At 37.4% G+C, this 21,354-nt stretch overlaps 1 protein-coding gene across 3 annotated transcripts in view; it reads right to left on the bottom strand.

Moving 5' to 3' along the window:
- The window catches only part of Cdh12 (cadherin 12), a 1,034,353-nt gene that overhangs the window by 19,230 nt on the left and 993,769 nt on the right, over positions 1 to 21,354 (bottom strand). For all 3 annotated transcript variants that reach the window (XM_029543948.1, XM_021208389.2, XM_029543949.1), the window contains one exon: positions 17,599 to 17,735. In XM_029543948.1, coding sequence (XP_029399808.1) covers positions 17,599 to 17,735 — 137 coding nt within the window. The remainder of the gene's footprint in view (positions 1 to 17,598; positions 17,736 to 21,354) is intronic.

Here is a 21,354-nt window from a genome sequence, read left to right as displayed (position 1 = left end):
CCCTGGATATCCTAACATAACTGTAACACAAGAAAACGACCTTAAATTCAATCTTATAAGGATGATAAAGGCCTTTAAAGAGGAAAGAATTAAGCCCTTAAAAAATTACAGAAAATTTCAACTACACAGGTGAAGGAAAAGAAACAAAACTATAAAAGACCTAGAAGTGGAAATAGAAGGAATAAAGAAAACATAAAGTGAGGGAATCCTGAAGATGGAAAACCTAGAAAAGAGAACGGGAATAACAAATGCAAGCATCACTGAAAGGATACAGGAGATAGAAGAGAAAATTCCAGGTATAGAAGATACAATAGAAGTAACTGATATACCAGTCAAACAAGGTGTTAAGTCTAAACAATTACTGACAGAAAACATCCAAGAAATCTGAGATACCATGTAAAGACCTATTCTAAGAATAATAGAAATAGGAGAATGTGAAGTGTCCCAGCTCCAAGACCCAGAAAATACTCTCAACAAAATCATGGAAAAGTTTCCAAACCTAAAGAAAGAGATTCCTATAAACATACAAGAAGCTTATACGACACCAATTAGACTGGACCAGAAAAAAAAAAATCCTCCTGCCACATAATAATTAACTAAGAAATTCTATAGGAAAAAGAATGAATACTAAAAGTGGGAAGGGAAAAACGCCAGGTAACATATAAGGGCAGACTTAGAAGAGTTACACACAAAGTCTCAACAGAGACTATAAAAGCTAGAAAGCCTGGAGAATATTTTGCAATCTCTAAAAGGCAACAGGTGCTAAACTAGACTACTATACCCAGTAAAACTCAGCATAGATGGAAAAATCAAAATAAGTAAAAACAAATCCAAATTCAAACAGTATCTATCAACAAGTCCAACCATACAGAAAATATTAGAAGAAATACTCTAATGCAAGAAGAAAACTACATCCAAGAAAACACAGGAAATAAGTAGTTCCATACCAGAGAATACAAGGCAATCACACACAATCTCTCTCTCTCCTCCTCTCTCTCTCTGTCTCTCTCTCTCTCTCTCTCTCTCTCTCTCTCTCTCTCTCTCTCTCTCTCTCTCTCTCTCTCTCTCTCTCTCTCTCTCTCTCTCTCTCTCTCTCTCTCTCTCTCTCTCACACACACACACACACACACACACACACTAACCCTATCAACATCAAATAACAGGAAATATCAATAGCTTTTCATCATATCTCTCAAAATCAATGGTCTCAATTCTCTAATAAAAGACATAGGATAACCTAATAAATGCAAAAACAGGATCCATAGTTCTGCATACCTGAAACACACCTCAGCCAGAAAGAGAGACATTACCACAGTGTAAAGGGCTGGAAAAATGTTTTCAAAGCAAATGAACCCAAGAAGCAAGTTGGAATAGCCATCCTAATAGCTAATAAAATAGACTTCAATTTAATCAAAAGGGACAGTATCTGGTATCTAAGGCCTACAAAGAGATGGTAACACTTGAGGATGCCAGTTGCTGTTGCTTCTCTCCACCAACTGCCACCACTTGCTGCTACCAAACACTAAAGGACAGGAGCCAGCACGCAAAGAGCTTCTGCTTGCCTGCCCATGCTTTCTACCTAAGCAACGTAAAAGAATCTTTAGCCAAATACTTAGTGGCAGTGCTGTGTCAGAAATGTCTTCCTTATATCCAGACCCAGATTGGTTGCCTTTCTTAGAACATTCTCGTGGTGAAGTAAATCTTTGATTCATTGTGTTTACAACAATTTGGCACTATACGCTTAATTTTCTGATAGTAGAAAAAAATCTTCTTCAAATTGTTAAAAAATAAAAGTAGACCTTAAAGCTCGATTAAAAAAGAGGAGGAGGAGAAGCAGCAAGTACAAAAAAGACAAGTAGAAGGCAGGAAGTAATCAAAATCAGGGCTGAAATCAATCAGTTACAGGTAAAGAAAACATTATAAAAAAATCAACAAAATCCAGAGCTTGTTCTTTGAGGAAAGTAGCAAGATAGACAAAACCTTAATCAAACGAACCAACAGAGACAGCATTCAAATAAACAAATATGTAATGAAAAGGAAGACAAAACAACTGACACTGAGGAAATCCCAAGGTCTTCAAAAACCTGTACTCCTCAAAATTGGAAAATATTAATGAAATCTAATGAAATGGATGATTTTCTAGACAGATATCCATGCCAAAATTAAAACAAGAACAGATAAACTATGTAAACAGCCCCATAACTCCTAAAGAAATAGCAGCAGTCAATAAAGTCTCCCTATAAAAAAGCACAAGGCCAAATAGTTTCAGTGCAGAATTCTACTAGACATTCAAAGAAGACATAATACCAATATTCCTCAAACTATTCCACAAAATAGAAATGGAAGAAACACTGCCAAACTCATTCTATGAGGCTGCAGTCATCTTAATAACTAATCCTCACAAAGATTCAACAAGGTGAACTTCACACCTATTTCTCTTATGAACAGTGAAATTGAAGAAGGTATCAGAAGATGGAAATATCTTCCATGTTTACAGGTTGGTAGGATAAACATAGTGAAAATGGTCATCTTATTAAGAGCAATTTACAGATTCAGTGCAATGTCATTCAAAATTCCAACACAATTTTTATGGACTTTGATAGATATTAAACTTCATATGGAAAATCAAACAACCCATTAAAGGCAAAACAATTGTGAACAATAAAATAACTTAAACAAGAGTCATCATCCCTGACCTCAAACTGAAATAAAGAGCAATAGTGATTAAAAACTGCATGGTTTGGGTACAGAAACAGACAGGTTGATCTATGGAATTTATTCAAAGACCCAGAAATAAATACACACAGCTACATACTTTTGATATTTGATAAAGAAGCCAAAACCATACAATGGAAAAACGAAAGCATCTTTAACAAATGGTGCTAGACTAACTGGATATCTATTTGTAGAAGAATGAAAATATGTCCATACTTGTCTCCCTCAAATCCAAGGGGATCAAGGACCTCAACAAAATACTGGATACACTAAATCTCATAGAAGAGATAAAAAATACCCTTGAATACATTGGTACAGGAGACAAATTCCTGACCAGAACACCAATGGCTCAGAGTCTAAGATCAACAATTAATAAATGGAACCTTATGAAACTGCAAAGTTTTAAAAGTCAAAGGATACTGTCCATAGGACAAATGGGCAACCCAGAGATTTTGGAAAGGGTCTTGATCAACCCTACATCTGACAGAGGGCTAATATTCCAAATTTACAAAGAACTGAAGAAATTGGACACCAACAACTCAAATAACCCAATTAAAAAATGTGATACAGAACTAAACAGAGAATTCTCAATGGAGGAATCTCGAATGGCCTAGAAGCACTTAAAGAAATGTTCAACATCTTTAGTCATCAGTGACACGCAAATCAAAACATAAAGTCTAATATTAAAAACTCAAGAGATAGCACATGCTAGCAAGGGGTACACTATTCCTTTACTTGTGGGAGTGCACACATGTACAACCACCATGAAGATAAATTTGGTATTTTCTCAGAAAACTGAGAGTAGTTTTACCTCAAAACTCAACTATACCACTCCTGGGTATATACCCTAAAGATGCTCCAGCATCTCAAAGGGTGTTTGCTCAAGTATGTTCATAGCAGCAGAAGCTGGAATACCCAGAAACTGAAAGTGACATAGATGACCCTCCACTGAAGAATGGATTTAAAAAAAAAAAAAACCTGTGGTATATTTATACAATAAAATACTATTCGGGTATTAAAAATCAATATGTCATGAATTTTGCAGGCAAATGGATGTAACATGAGAATAGTATCCTGAGTGAGGTAAGCCAGTCCCAAAAGGACATGCATGCTATTTACAAACTTATAAGTGTACATTATTATTCATAAGATACAGATACCATGCTACACTTCACAGATGTAAAAAAGCTAAACAAGAAGCAAGGCCCAGGTGAAGAAGCTTAAATCTCGCTTTGAAGGGGGAATAAAATAGTAATAAGAGGCAGATGTCAAGAAAGATCTAGAAGGGAGGAGTATGGGAGGGTAATGGAGGTTTCAGAATCAGATGTGGGGAAGGACAGGAGAGTTATCTAGATGGCCATGAAAACTAATGGAAATCTGCAGCTAACTCAGGTGAGTAGGTAGATTCACCTCCATGATGAAACAGAAAGCTGGGATAAGGGAAGCACCCAAGAATCAATGGAGCTGACCTTTCCTGGGCCTCACCACATTAGGGATATAGAACCTGAAGAGGCCACCTCCTATATACAGACAGGAATTCCAGTGTAAAGATAGAGACCCCAAACCTCACACACAATACCTTAATCCAAAATGTATATTATCTAAAATAATGCAGACAATGAGGAGGAGGCAGAGACTGAGGGAATGGTCAACCAATAACCTGTTCAACTGGACATCAATCCCATGGGCAAGCATCAATCACTGACACTATTAATGATACTCTGTGTCTTAGTCAGGGTTTCTATTCCTGCACAAACACCATGAACAAGAAGCAAGTTGGGGAGGAAAGGGTTTATTCAGCTTACACTTTCCGCATTGCTGTGATCACCAAAGGATGTCAGGATTGAAACTCAAGCAGGTCAGGAAGCAGGAGCTGATGCAGAGGCCATGGAGGGATTTTTTTTTTTTTTTTTTACTGAATTGCTTCCCCTGGCTTGCTCTCTTACAGAACCCAAGACTACCAGCCCAGGGATGGCACCACCCACAAGGGAACCTCCCCCCTTGATCACTAATTGAGAAAATGCCTTACAGCTGGATCTCATGAAGGCATTTCCCAACTGAAGCTCCTTTCTCTGTGATAACTCCAGCCTTTGTCATGTTGACACAAAACTAGCCAGTACAATTGACCCCTTGTCAACTTGACATACAAACACATCACTAATAAGGCTCAACCCTTAGTTTCTTATTCATTCCCAAGATCTAAACAACTTTAAAGTCCCACAGTATTTACATAAAATATCGAATATCTTTTAAAATCTCAAATCTTTTTACAATTAAAAGTCTCTTAACTGTGGAATCCCCTAAAATATTTCCATCAAGAGGGAAAAGAATCAGGGCACAGTCACAATGAAAACAAAACAAACAAACAAAAAAAAAAATCAAACTCCAACTCTCCAATGTCTGGGTTGCTCCAAGGGCTTGGGTCACTTCTCCAGCTCTGCCCTTTGTACCACACTTGTTGTCCTCTAGGCTCCAAATGCCTATACTCCACTGCTGCTGCTGTNCTTGGTGGTCATCTCATGGTACTGGCATCTCCAAAATGCTGCTGTCCTCCACTGTAACTAGGCTTCAACAATAGCCTCTCATAGGCTCTCTTCATGGTGCCAAGCCTCAACTCCTTTGCATGACCCCTTCAGTCCTGGGCCATCAATCACAACTGAGGCTGTACCTTCACCACTGGCCTTCCATGGTCTCTTACAGTCCGAGCCTCAGCTGCTCTGTGTGACCCCTTCATTCCTTCAAAACCAATACCACCTGGTAACTCTTACATATTACTAAGTCCAGCCACAGCCCAAGGTACAACCTTGGCTATCTCTGGAACACAGCATCTCTCCTCTCAGGATACACTTCCCAGGGGATATCACCTCAAAGATGCTGGTTTCTTCTTAATCATAGCTAATTTCTTAGCTCCAGCTAACCAGCATTAATAGTCCCAGTAATGTGAAGTTTTCACTTTAGTGGTTCTGGTATCTTGTTAATCACAGCTGATTCTTCAGCCCCAGCTAACCAGAACCACAGAATCTTCACAATCCAAAATAGCAATGGCCCTGAAAAGAGTATTTAATTTTCTGTCTGAAATTTCACAAGCTAGACCTACATCTTCTGTACTGTTCTCAACATTATCTTCCTACACAACACCCCACAGAGTTCTTAACACTGAATAGAACTTCTAGCCCAAAGTTCCAAAGTCCTTCCACAGTCCTCCCCAAATCATTGTCAGGCTGTCACATGAACACCCCACTATGCTGGTACCAATTTGTCTTAGTCAGGGTTTCTATTCCTACACAAACATCATGACCAAGAACCAAGTTGTGGAACAATCTTTCCACATTGCTGTTAATCACCAAAGGATGTCAGGACTGGAATTTAAGCAGGTCAGGAAGCAGGAGCTGATGCAGAGGCCATGAAGGGACGTTACTTACTAGCTTGCTTCTCCTGGCTTGCTCAGCCTGCTCTCTTATAGAACCAAGACTACCAGTCTAGAGATGGCACCACCCACAAGGGAACCTCCACCCTTGATTACGAATTGAGAAAATGCCTTACAGCTGGATCTTGTGGAGGCACTTCCCAAATGAAGCTCCTTTATTTGTAATAATTCCAGCCTGTGTCAAGTTGACACAAAACTATCCAGTATACTCTGTCATACCTGGAGACAGGAACATGTCCTCTGAGAGTTTCTATCCAGCACCTGACTCAGATACAGACAACCACAACCAAACAGTAAATAGAGCTTGGGGAGTCTTATCAAAGAATAGATGGAAGGATTGCCAGTCCTGAAGGAGATAGGACCTTCACAGGAAAGCCAACAGGGTCAACTAACCTGGACCATTGGAGCTCAAGTCTGAACCACCAACCAAAGGACATATACTGCTTTGGGGATTGACCTGAGCCTCAATCCTGCACATATGTAACAGATATACAGCTTGGTCTTCCTGTGGGTCCCAAACAACTAGAATGAGGACTTGACTGCATGTGGAATGTGTTTTTCTACCTTGTTCTTCTACTTCAGTGGGAGAGAAGTGCCTAGCCTCGCAAAGGCTACAAGTTTCAGGGTGGGGGGATACCCAGGAGGGCCCCTATCTGCTCAGAGCAGAGGAGGAAAGGGTGATGCAGGAAGGACTGTGGGAGGAGGTGAGATGGGTGGGGTCAGTGAGTGGGATGGAAAAGTAAATAATAAAAAAAATAAAATTTAAAAAGTAGAAAATAAAGCTTCTGATATGGTTCTAGATAAAAGACTGAGAAGTGGTAAGAATAATAAAATAGGGTAGAACATGCAAAGAATCCATTGAGTGCTGTAAACTATTAAAAATAGGTAAAAATAAAGATGGAAGTTTGTGGAAGAATTCAGAGATGAAAATACAGCTTAGTTATAAACCTCATTATGCAGGTCAACTTCTACATTAATAAACTTTTATCCAACTCATTTGCTTCTGGACCTCCTGGCTTCAATGCTACTGCCCGATTCTGGAAATCACCATTATTTTCCTAGGTTTATGGTATTGTTTTCTTTTCTTTTTTGTTTTTGTTTTTGCTTTTGTTTTTGTTTTTTNGTTCTGGTATCTTGTTAATCACAGCTGATTCTTCAGCCCCAGCTAACCAGAACCACAGAATCTTCACAATCCAAAATAGCAATGGCCCTGAAAAGAGTATTTAATTTTCTGTCTGAAATTTCACAAGCTAGACCTACATCTTCTGTACTGTTCTCAACATTATCTTCCTACACAACACCCCACAGAGTTCTTAACACTGAATAGAACTTCTAGCCCAAAGTTCCAAAGTCCTTCCACAGTCCTCCCCAAATCATTGTCAGGCTGTCACATGAACACCCCACTATGCTGGTACCAATTTGTCTTAGTCAGGGTTTCTATTCCTACACAAACATCATGACCAAGAACCAAGTTGTGGAACAATCTTTCCACATTGCTGTTAATCACCAAAGGATGTCAGGACTGGAATTTAAGCAGGTCAGGAAGCAGGAGCTGATGCAGAGGCCATGAAGGGACGTTACTTACTAGCTTGCTTCTCCTGGCTTGCTCAGCCTGCTCTCTTATAGAACCAAGACTACCAGTCTAGAGATGGCACCACCCACAAGGGAACCTCCACCCTTGATTACGAATTGAGAAAATGCCTTACAGCTGGATCTTGTGGAGGCACTTCCCAAATGAAGCTCCTTTATTTGTAATAATTCCAGCCTGTGTCAAGTTGACACAAAACTATCCAGTATACTCTGTCATACCTGGAGACAGGAACATGTCCTCTGAGAGTTTCTATCCAGCACCTGACTCAGATACAGACAACCACAACCAAACAGTAAATAGAGCTTGGGGAGTCTTATCAAAGAATAGATGGAAGGATTGCCAGTCCTGAAGGAGATAGGACCTTCACAGGAAAGCCAACAGGGTCAACTAACCTGGACCATTGGAGCTCAAGTCTGAACCACCAACCAAAGGACATATACTGCTTTGGGGATTGACCTGAGCCTCAATCCTGCACATATGTAACAGATATACAGCTTGGTCTTCCTGTGGGTCCCAAACAACTAGAATGAGGACTTGACTGCATGTGGAATGTGTTTTTCTACCTTGTTCTTCTACTTCAGTGGGAGAGAAGTGCCTAGCCTCGCAAAGGCTACAAGTTTCAGGGTGGGGGGATACCCAGGAGGGCCCCTATCTGCTCAGAGCAGAGGAGGAAAGGGTGATGCAGGAAGGACTGTGGGAGGAGGTGAGATGGGTGGGGTCAGTGAGTGGGATGGAAAAGTAAATAATAAAAAAAATAAAATTTAAAAAGTAGAAAATAAAGCTTCTGATATGGTTCTAGATAAAAGACTGAGAAGTGGTAAGAATAATAAAATAGGGTAGAACATGCAAAGAATCCATTGAGTGCTGTAAACTATTAAAAATAGGTAAAAATAAAGATGGAAGTTTGTGGAAGAATTCAGAGATGAAAATACAGCTTAGTTATAAACCTCATTATGCAGGTCAACTTCTACATTAATAAACTTTTATCCAACTCATTTGCTTCTGGACCTCCTGGCTTCAATGCTACTGCCCGATTCTGGAAATCACCATTATTTTCCTAGGTTTATGGTATTGTTTTCTTTTCTTTTTTGTTTTTGTTTTTGCTTTTGTTTTTGTTTTTTGTTTATTGTTTTGTTTTGTTTTTTGTTTGTTTGTTTGTTTTGTTTTCCAGACAGGGTTTCTCTGTGTAGCCATGGCTGTCCTGGAACTCACTTTTTAGAGCAGGCTGGCCTCAAACTCAGAAATCCACCTGCCTCTGCCTCCCAAGTGCTGGGATTAAGATACCTCACATGAATAACTTTATGCAATGAGGAATTTTGGATCTATAATTTTTGATGATAAGGAGAAAGTTGTGTAGACTCATAAACGATTAATAATGATTTACTGCATTTTAGTGATGGTTTGGTCATTTTTGTTGTGGGTTGCTCTGACACTGTTTGTATACTAATTCAAATTACTACTTCTCAAGATCTGGTTGCCAGGATGCTACAGAGGTACACCTAGTGATGCTATGTAAACTTTTCTCTTCAATTTAACTGGTCAGTGAAGGACTAGAGCCTGTGATTAGACAATAGAGGGAGAAAGGTGGAGCTTATGGAGAGAGTGAGAAGATGGCAGGGAGAGAGGGGGGGAGGAAGAGGTGCAAGGACAAAGAGTTAAATGAGGGGCCATGATAGGAGATGGACCATGAGCACATGGCCAGGAAGAAACAGCAAGTAACAAGGTGATTTATGGTTGGGAAATAAGTTAGAACAGCTCTAAACCTGCCCAATCTAGGCTTATGGCTTGTAATCAAAATATCGGGATTGTGTATCTTTTTTTTATGGGCTAGAAAGAATGATTAATTTTATCTACAAATGAGAAATCTTGCTTCTAAGTATTTTTAATTATAATAAAGAGAAAATCATGTAGAACTGTTAGCTACTAATAATGATTTATGGCATTTTATCAATGGATATCTTGAGTTTTTTTTTCTTCTTTTGCTCAATTATTCACATTCTAGCTTAATTTTTATTGCTGGGATAAGATATGCTAATCAAAACAATCACATAAAGTGTTCTACTTTGCCTTAGTTGCTGAGTTCAGCATCATGGCCTACAGCAATTTGAAGGGGGAAACGTTTTTTTGTCACTTGTCCCGGAAGCAGTCAGTCACTGAGAGTAGTTGGGACAGAAAACTGAAGGAGGAACTGTGGAGGAGACCAAGGAAAACTGCTCTTTACTGGCTGACTGGCTTGCCTGCTCTGCTGAATTCTCTTTGTTACACAGCCCAGGTCCAACTGCCAAGGGATGACACTACCCACAGTGGTCTAGGTCCTCCTACATCACTTAACAAACAGCATGCCCTTATACAGGACAATGAAATCTCTGTAATCACTCAGTTAACATTTTCTCTTCCCCAATGATTAAGGATTTTGCCATGTTGACAGTAAAGCTAACTGGAAAAATACCTTCATTCAAACTAGACTAAATGGGTTTTAAAAGGTTCAAATAATTATTTTTTAATTATTGGCGTTCAACTTTAAAATATTGAATATGTATGGTTATTTTTATCTGTTAAATAAAATTCTATATTTCATCAGGGTTGTAGATAATATTTAGATATTTGTGAATATTTTCAATATTACATATGTCAGAAACATCTGTATTCTTCAACTTTTTAAATTCGTTTTTGGGATTTTTGTACAATATGTTTTGGTCATATTTATCCTCTCTAAGGTTACCCCAAGATAATTAAAATACTGAAATTTTACTTTTTAAAATTATCCCATCTACTTTCATTTTCTGTGTTCACTTAATGTGCAATATTAGATCAAGATTTCTCCTTGAAACATAAGTATTTCCTAATGATTTTTCTTTCTTATTTTGTGTGGTATCTCTATTGACCCCAGTGAGAATGAAAACAGAAATATTAAAAAAAAAAGAAAAGAATAGAAAGAAATTAACGGAAAATTTAAATTGACTAAAAATGAAAAGTGTGTGAATGAGACATTACCTTTAATGTTTTGTTTTCTTGATGTCTTAATTAGGGTTTCTATTGCTCTGAAGAGACACCATAACCAATACAACTCTTATAAAGTCAAACATTTAATTGGGATAGGCTTATAGGTTCAAAGGTTCTATGCATTATAGTCATAGCAGGAAAATGGGCAGTGTGCAGACAGGTGTGTTACTGGAGAAAAAGCTAAAAGCTCTACATCTGCTTCCTTTGGGAGCTGAAAGAGACTGTAGGACTACAGGCAGCTAGGAGAAAGGTCCTGAAACACACAACCACCGTGACCCACTTCTTCCAACAAGGCCACACCCACTCCAACAAGGCTAAACCTTCTAATACTGCCACTCAGACCCTGGGTCAAACATATTCAAACTACTACATTCCACCCCCTGGCACCCATTGTCTTGTTCAAACATGAATCTATGGGAGCCATACCTAGCCATAGCATAGTGCAAAATGCATTTAGTCCAATTTCCAAAGTTCCCATGTTTTAATAGCATCCTCAACAACATCCTCAACAGCATTAAAGTGTCTTCTTAGGTTTCTTCAATCATTTAACTGTAACCGCCTATAATCAAAATTTAAATAGCTGACCCAATACCTCTACCATTCCTGGATATACATTATCATTTCACAGCATCAATGAGAGGAAATCCTGGGTGAAAGCAAGACCAAAAGACAGCTGCTCAATATTCAAACTCTGCATCTCCGAGCCAAGCCTAATGTCTAACTCCTTTCAGATTTGATGACTAAAATACACATATTTCTCTTGGGCTAGTTCCAATTTCAGCTTTCTTCAGCAGGCATTTCACAACTCTGGCATCTCTAGCATCTTGGGGTATACAAGGCAACTTCAACCTTACAGCTTCTTGTTCCAAAATCTGAAATTCACATATGGTCTTCTGGGTTTCTCCATGGGGCTTGAGTTGCTTTTCCAGCTCTGCTCTCTGTAGCAATCTAAGCTCTGGTTAAATTCACTCCACTGCTGCTTCAGTTTGTGGTGATCATCCCATAGTACTGGAATCTCCAATGAACTGGAGTCTTCAGCTGCAACTAGGCTTCACTTCTGCTTCTCAGAGGCTCTCTCTGTGGTGCCAAGCCTCAACTCCTTTGCATGATCCTTGGGTCATCAACTGTAACTGATGGCCTTCCCTGACCTCGCCCAGTGTAAAACCTCACCTGCTCTTGATGATGTCTTCATGCCTTCAAAGAATCACCTGGGCAATTCCTAAATTTTATGAAGTCCAGCTGCAACACAAGGTACAACCCTCACTATCTCTGGTACACAGTTTCTTTGTGCTTTCAGAAAACAATTACCAGAAGACTTTACCTCAGTGATGATGGTCTCCTCTTAATCACCACTAATTTCTTAGCTCCAGCTATCCAGCATCAATTATCCCTGTAGTCCCTTGTATTCTCTCTAAAGTCAGAGCCACATGGCCAAACCTGGCAAGTTCTACTGATTACTGTAATGGAAATATACCCCTTGTTTTATTACATCCTTTATTGCCTAGGCTTGGCTGTGCTGAAAGTTGCTCTCTAAACAGAGCTTGAACTCTGAGATCTACCTGGTTCTATCTGCTGAGACTAAAGGTATTTACCACCAAGATCTTTCTTTAGTTACATTTCCCCAGGTCTTATAAGTTCTGTATTGGTTCATTTCAGATAGAGTCAAGCTGACAACTGAAAGTAGCCATCACAATATATGAACTGTCATTATCTCCTTATGTCCAAATGAAAAGAATAAGCAGGTCACAGTAATACTTAGAGATATAACTATTCCTTGTTCAACTGTAAACACATAAGCAATAAACTTAGCTGGGTGAGAATTTGTCCCAAGGCTGCCTCTCCCTTAATCTGACTATCTCCTTGAACATAGGTTTTGCTCCATTCCACGTTGCAGTGTCCTTTAACAGTTAAAAGTTACATTTTGTATTTTTCTTTATAAGCTTGCAGTGCTTGGTCAAAATGCTTATAATGAAAGAAAACCAGAGGATGAAGTCCATGCTGGACTATTTTTGAGACTTCTTTTGCCAACACAATTAATCTGAATTATCGTCAGTTTATCTTCATGGAGCCTCTTCAGATAAAGGCAAAAAGCAGCCACATTCTTCACCAAAATATCACAAGAACAGTCTCTAGGTCATGTACTAAAATTCTCATCTGAAGTCTCTGGAACCAGTGTCCTCCAGAGGTCAAACCACCTTCAGCATGACTGTATTCCATATTCCTACCAGGATTGTCAATTAAGCTCCGTATAGAGAATTCCATTACTTCCCAAATCCAAAGTTCCCAAATCCACACTCCTCCAATCAAAAACAAGGTCAGCCCTATCCCATCAATACCTCAATCACTGGTATCAACTTCTATCTTATTTTGGGTTTTCATTGTTCTGAAGAGACACCATGACCCACTTAACTCTTATGAAGGCAAACATTTAGTTGGGGCAGTCTTACAATTTCAGAGGTTTAGACCATTATCATCATAAGAAGAAACAAAGCAGTATGCAGCCAAGCATAGTACTGAAGTAGGAGATGGAAGTCCTACATCTTTATCCAAAGGTAGGATAAAGAGAATGTCTTCCATGCAGCTAAGACAAGGGTTCCAAAGCCCACTCCCACAAGGACACACATCCTCCAACAAGGCCACACCTATTTCAATGAGGCCACAACTCCTAATAAGGCTACTTACTCATATTCAAACCACCACACTGGATAGCTATAGGGAGACTGCGCAGACAATAGATTCATGGATAATAACAATAGAACAGTGATGTTGAGAGATCTCAGTGGGTTTGATATGTGTGCTGCTCATCCATATACTCTTGCAGTTACCTAATAGATGTTATGTAGCTTTGGGAAGACCTCCTTATGTTAACAATTTCAGCATGGTGTTTTTACGGTTTTGCATTTGTAAGAGCAATCTGACTACATTTTTTTTTTTTTTGAAATTAACTTTGTTTCCAAAACACTTGTGGTGACAAGTTAAATATACTGAGGTCTGGATTCATAAATAATCATTCATTTTATCTTGTATTCTTAGCAAAATAATAAATATTAATAAATAGCAGATTTGGAAAAGAAATGTAAAGTTGTCAATGAAATACACATCATTTGAATTTATTTCCATTTATGCATACATATATATATTATAATTCAAAATATTTATACTCTGTAAAGTAAGATTTATCATGGACAAAAGTGGTTTTGTCAAGCTAGTGTTTGAATTTCATAACTTGGAGTTAAGTTCATTGTACAAACAGAATAGGAATGATAGATGATGTCAATAGAATAATAAACTCACGTAAAAATGTTTCCTGCTTTTAGCCTTTAGAAAACATGTATACCACCAAAATGTATAAATTAATCCAAAACAATTTTTATGTGAAAGATTAATCACACAATTTTAACTGCAAAATACATCCAGATAGTAATTAATAAAAAACTGGGATTAATGTTTTCCTTGAAAATTGGTGGAGTACATAGATTGATCGAGCACATTTTTACACCATGGCATTACTTCTTCTCATATTCACCTAAAATATATTCTTCTCATATTCACCTAAAATTTTAAAATAAAATATGAAGTACTTTAACATAAATTTACAATTAATCATAATTTTGTAGCATGTAATAATGATAAGAAGATACAATTTTCAAAACAATGTGAAGCTTATTGTGGTGCTAAAGATTTATTATTTCCATAGAAATAATTCGTAGCAATTCTTAGTGAAATAATGTAAAAACTTCTTAAGTTATTCTTTCCTCAAGTATTATTCTTACAACAGCTACTTAAATGCTGATATTTCTATTATAAATCAAACATATCTTTCTTTGAGAATACAAAAATGTTTCCATATAACTACTTGATGAAAAAATAAAATTAAAAAATGATAGATAAGCTACCCACATCTACAAAGTCAGAATCAAATATCCATGAAATATAAGAGAAAAAGAGTTATTTGGGTTGTGTGTGTGTGTGTGTGTGTGTATGTGCAAATATACAAATATAAAACCAAAGATATACTAATTTGTCATTTGAAATAATAATAGCATTTAGAATTCATTACTCACTAAAATTTGAATCAATATGGATAGTCGCGGTGGTTGATTTCTACTTGTTTTTTTTTTTCCAAATTTGTACTCATCATAAGTGCAAGGGGAACAGCTAGCATTGTGCTTAAATTTTATTGGACATTAATATAGTTCAGAGCACTTAGTTAACATGTGTATATCTGAAAAGCACATTTAGAAATACTGATTTGTATTGACTTCAGTGCATTCAATATCTGGTATTATAGTAATAATCCTAAGATGTTCCTGTAAGGTGACATAGTGGTTAAAGTTTCTTTCTGCTAAGGCTAATGGCCCCCATTTATTCCCAAGGATGCTTATGTGGTAGAATAAATGAATTAACTCCTTAAAGCTGTCTTCTGACCTCCACACAGAGGTGGGGCACAGAATTCCCCCAAGTGAATAAACAGAAAACCTTCTGGAATATGACACAGACATGATAATATTGAGAGGTACATGGTTATAATATTGAGAGGTACTAGGACTAGTATGAAAAAAAACATAATAAACAGGTATCTGTTACTCCATGTACGGAGAAATATCACACCTTTTTCTATAACTTTTTCTGTAACTTGTTAATATCTAGTTCACTGGAAGTGCTTCTTGTATGTGTGCTGTGTGATACTAGGTACCCAACACACTATTTCAGAGTATCTCCTGACTTCAACATCATGGACAAAACCATTGAAGGATTATAAGACGCTCAGGACTTATATAGTTATTACAGTATTTTCAGTAAGCAGTTCATTCTTCTGTTGCTTATTATTCTAATATAGTATGATGTTTTATTATATTGTATGAGAATATTATTATATTTTACATTTATACATTCAGAAATATACAGTTCAGAAAATTCTGTCAGAAGAATTTCCTATTGTTTTAATACTTTGTACCTTAGCATCTGTCATCATTAATAAACTTCGCACATTTCTCCATTGTACAACTAAATCTGAACAACCGAAAGTTTATCAAATATTCATGATTTAGTTCACTAAATCTTTACTTCAGCTCATTTGTATCTACTCCTAATTTGAGATGTCCTTGACTAGACATTATTCATAATTTTTTCATAAATTACAACAACAACAAATCCTGTTTTTGAAATATGGTACTCTCCGCAGCTTATAAACTATAAATTTATATTAGGTTGAATCTGAATTATAGATTTAAAATTTGCAATTTGATTTTGGGGAATAGATGAGTAAATTTGCACATTTACTATATGAGGCCTTTGATAGTCAGTCTTGACTTCACAAGTTCTCAGTGTGAAGTATCATATCGCTAGATTTTTGCCAGAATATCACATGATATACTTCCTGATATATCCCTTGTTCAACAACGAAACCTTGTGAGCTGAGTCACTGTTTGTGATTCTTTTTCATTTGTCTTCAGATCCCACCATATTTACCCATTTAACTCAGCTTGTAGCATTAAAGCCCTTTTGTCCTCAGTCCAAACCCTTCATCAGTCTTCCTGAAAATGAGGTGCAAAGACATCACAACCAATATTTCAGCAACGGTTCCATTTCTAGATCTCAACTTTCCAGTCCTTTTAGTTTTCTATACTCTTAATAAAATACCCTAACTAAAGCAAGTGAGGAGGGAAGGCTTGTTTTGGCCTACGCTTCTAGAACACAGACAATCACTGCATAGAAGTTGTGTTAGCAGAAACGTGAAGCAGCTGGTCATACTGTATTAACAGTCAGATCAAAGTGTGTTCATGCTCAGCTGCATTTCTCCTTTCAATATAGCATTCAACTCCATGGGATGCTGATGTTTTTTCAGAGTGTATCTTCCAGAATCAACAGACCTAGATAATGTAGATAATCCATCACAGACTCAAATATTTCAAGAACCTAACATATGTTACATAATCCTTTCAAGGCCTGGCTTGAGATTTACCTGTTTGGTGATAATGAATGCTATCTAACTGCCAATTAACATAAAACATCACAATTTACATTCAAGAATTAGAGGAGGCTTCTAATAATAAAATTAGTTGGTGATATATTTGAGATATGGAGAATTCTTTTGACTCACTTTTTTTTTCCTAAGAAATAGAAGATATTCCAAATGGATTTCCCTAACACTCAAATGACGATAGGGACCAAGTGCCTCTCATGAATACACTAATGCCAACAGCTAAGTGTTAAATATTCTTGCATTTAAATGGCAATATATATGCAACATCTTAGTACCTTTTCAAACAAGTTCTATTTTCACTGTAAGCCTAGATAATTATCTTCTACACAAGTAAACACAAAGAATTCCAAATAATCTATATATTATAAGCAGTGCACTCAAAAATAACCCTTAAAACTTTTCTCTTCAAGTACTCTTGCTCAATTACCATTGTCTCATGAAATAGGAGGGGAAGGGGAAATGACAATTTATAAAACACTTCCACAAAACTCATAAAATATTTTATAATAAGTGATTTCATCTACTTATTTCTCTTCCTTCCTAACTCACATTACTCTCAATGATATAGATACAAGGAATATTTGTGGAAGAGAAATTGACACTTCCGTAAATTTGAGTATTGAGTAGAGTAGGGTGAGGTCACACACTGAAACTCGTCTCCAGATTTTCATGCAATCTTGCAAACAGGGCTCTTTGGCAGCTGTCACAATCTCTCTGGACTTACGCTATTAGGAAAAGGAACAGGTTTCTGCATTTCCCCGGGAGAATACTCAGCTGTCATTCCAAAAATAAAAAACACCCCAGTAGGGACTCGTTTACGAGTCTTAAATCCACAGAACTTCGATATAACATTGATTCTGCCCATGCCATACTTACTAACTTTACTTGCAATTATGGAGAAATTATACTGTGCCGTGTTCTCTCTGTCTAGTAATTCATTAGTGGCGATGGTTCCTTCCGTTCCATCTATTGTAAAGTAGCTCTCCCCATCACTCTTCCAATCTATGAAGTACCTGTATGTGCAAAGAGGAGATGCAAATGTGCAGTGATTACACATGAATCATAATGGCAGTGAGGGTAACTTGACACAGTTCCTTATTTTTCACCCTGTAGCTATTAGCCACCTTGCAATAAAGAAGACTGTAAATGACAGCTTCTTTATTGCAAAGTCAGTATGCTCAAGGGGAAACTGGAAATAATGAAAGATTTAGTACTCTGGCTGTTCATATTATTTTAGGGTCTTGACACCTTGAAAGCTCAGCAGAGACTACAATTCTAAAGCTGACCATGGGTTTCCTTAAACTGCTGAATATTAAAACTTTCTCAAGTAGTAAAAGAATTCCTCAATGATATCAATGGGAAAGATGAGCTATGTGGAGAGATGTCTGCAAATGACTAAAGCAGAACAGACATGAAGTCTTTGTGTTTCCTTGGAAGGGGGAAAATAACACTATGGGAAGCAAATAAAAACAAACTCAAATTTGGGGATTCTATGAAATTAGTTCCCCTTGACTCCTCATGTCTTTGTATTTTTTACATTATCTGACACTTTTGGCCAGATAATATCATCTTCTTTGTATTACTTAGAAGGAAAATCCCACAATATGAATAATAGAACAGAAATTAAATTTCCTTAAATATTCAGGTAATGATATATATGTGGGATGATAGAGATATTTTTGGTCACATTATGAAACTGATATTTTTTCAGTGTTGGGTTCATATTCTAGAGTACTAAACATGTTATAAAAATCATCTTACAATGAGCTACATATAAACACACACAGACACACACACATACATGCAGAGAGAGAGAGACAGAGACAGAGACAGAGACAGAGAGAGACAGAGAGAGACAGAGAGAGCAAGAATAGAAAACGGTAAGAGCTAATACTCTTTCCATGATTATAAACATTAACTCATTTATCTTCATAACTGTTCAAATTGATCATTATTACTCTTTATATACTGCATATTAAGAAATCAAAGCTCTGAGTATGAAATATGTCTGAATTTATCAACCAGTTTGATAATACTTGTCACAGAACCACCATTATTTCGTATTTACAATTTGAAATAGAATGTTTAAGGAAAATTGGCTGTGCTCCTAAGGAGGCACAAGGTGTAGCACACTTCCAAATAATCATTTGTACTCTATGAAACCCATAAAAGTTATTAAATATAGGAGTCAAAGTGAATGATATCCTTGCAGTTGGCCTTATGCCATTACCTTACCACAAACTAGTAACTTTAATAATCAATTCTTAGGAATATATATGTGCATCTCTATATCAAGTCATCATTTTGAGAAACTTTTTTATGAAGCTTTTGTCTTTCCTGTCATTGTGCTGAGAGATCAAATCCAGATCAAATCTCAAATCTTTATGAATGAGATTTATGAACCTAATATATTAATATCTATTAGTAACTGACCTTCCAACCAGAAGTTGTCATGATTGGAACAAGTGATGAACTGTGATGTTCATCTGTTTTAGATACCTTAGCTTCTGACCCACCACGTAAGAGAGCATTGAAGCCTCAGAAATTCATTGTAATAGCTTTCTCTACAGGAAGAATTCCCTAAATACAAAAGTGGTTATGGCACGTTGAAAAATTAAGGAGCACTGAAATGTCTTTATTTTTATTCTTCCTATTGCAAGCCCTTTTCTGAACAGATGTCTATATTTATATCCCTTTTATTAACCCCTCTATTCAAATAAACATACCTAATTCAAAAGAATAGTTGTAAATTATTAGTGTCATTAGCTAATTTTTATGAGGCACTATAGATGCGGATTGTGTGCACTGCATAATAGATGAGTTCCTACTGCACGCTAAACACCTTGCTAGAGTTAAGTGTATAAAATGTCATATAATGTTCACCACTGATGATCTGAAGAGACTTTTATCTGTAGATGATCTCAACAGCTGATAAATGATCAGAAAAGTCCTTGCAGTAGTGCCGATGAAAAATAGCTAGTATAAAATCTAGTGGCTGAAGAAGAAAAATTCTGTGCACCTGATGATTGGATGGCCCTAGAAAGCTATATAGAAATGATCTGAAGAAAGACTGGTAATCACAGAAAAGATAGAACCTATTTCAGGAAGCTGCGTTGGCAGCAGAAACTATAGGAAAGAGCTATAGAAAAGTTATGCTGTAAGTATTATCACAGAAAAAAGACAGAGTTATCACAGGATGAAGATGAGTGATTTAGTTCTTGAGTATCATTGCATATTATAGAAAGGAGTTGTGTAAGTGACCAATTATTGAGAGGTTTGGCTACAGCACTGATTATCATTGGCCAATTTGAAGGACATGGGTTAGTTGCATCCAAACAGTATTAGTTACTTTTCCTTTGAAGGGTGTAAACAACATGATTAAGATAACTTAATAGAGTGCTATATTGGAGCTTTCAGGCCTTCTAGAATATTCCAAAAGAGAGAGTAGTCTGGACAGCAAGGATGGGTTAGAATCAATGAGCTTTGAAGAGTGCTTAAGCCAGCAACTGACCAATAGCAGATGCGGATGCTTGGAGCTAGCCATTAGCCTGAACTCAGGAACCCTGGTAGAGGAGCTGGCAGGAGGAGTGGAGGAGCTGAGGGTGTTACAACCCCATAAGAAGAACAACATCAGCTGGGAAGACTAGCCAGTGTTCCCAGAGTCTAGACCGTCAACCAATGAGTGTACAGGGAGGGATCCATGGTTCCAGAGACATAGGTAGTAGAGAATGGCTTTGTCTGCTATCAATGGGAGGGGAGACCCTTGATCCTGTGGAGGATTAATGTCCCAGTTTAGGGGAATGCTGGAGGGGTGGGGCAGGAGAAGGTGGATAGGTGGGTGGGGAGCACCCTCATAGATGCAAAAAGGGGGGGGGAGTTGTGGGATGGGGGGAGGGCTGTGGAGTGGTAACCAGGAAGTAGGATATCATTTGAGATGTAAACGAATAGAATGATTAATAAAAAGAGGGGAGGTGTGCTGTTCAAAGCGGGGGAGGAAGACAAAATAAATCACTAGGTAATTAGGATTTGAGGAAGGCCCAGAAAGTGATCAAATGACTCTCTACATTGAAGGACATAGGTGATAGGAATGAAGAATTAAATGTGTTTTCATGCTTGTTTTAGGTAAAAAGAACAAAGGCTTTTATTCTCTAGCTGCATAAGATGAAAAAGGGTTTCACTAGGAATGGACTAGTATCAGGAATAATTTGTCAAATCCTAAAATATTTTCTTGGCACATATTTGTGACAAATATGTAGTTTATTATTCCATATTTATCATTACAGTTTTCATAGCAACACAAATTATTGATAGTATAGCTTAAGTATTCTTGTGTACTTAATGAGATGTTCTTCCAAAGTGACATTTGAATATTTGTCCACGGGTTGGTAATCTGTTTGGGCTTGTTTGGGAGAGGTTCTCTCCTCTGTCTGTCTGTCTGTCTGTCTGTCTGTCTGTCTGTCTGTCTCTCTCTTTCTATTTCTCTTTCTCTCTCTCTTTCTTTCTCTCTCTCTCTCTCTCTCTCTCTCTCTCTCTCTCTCTCTCTCTCCCTCTCCCTTCCCTTTCCTTCTCCCTGCTTCTCCCTATCTCTGTCTTTCTTTGTCTCCCTGCTTCTATCAGCTTTCTGCTCCAGAC

Source organism: Mus pahari, chromosome 11, assembly GCF_900095145.1.
Source record: "Mus pahari chromosome 11, PAHARI_EIJ_v1.1, whole genome shotgun sequence".
In the NCBI taxonomy this organism is placed as follows: domain Eukaryota; kingdom Metazoa; phylum Chordata; class Mammalia; order Rodentia; family Muridae; genus Mus; species Mus pahari.
The sequence above is the reverse complement of the archived record's forward strand: the minus strand, read 5'-3'. Positions and strand labels throughout refer to the sequence as shown.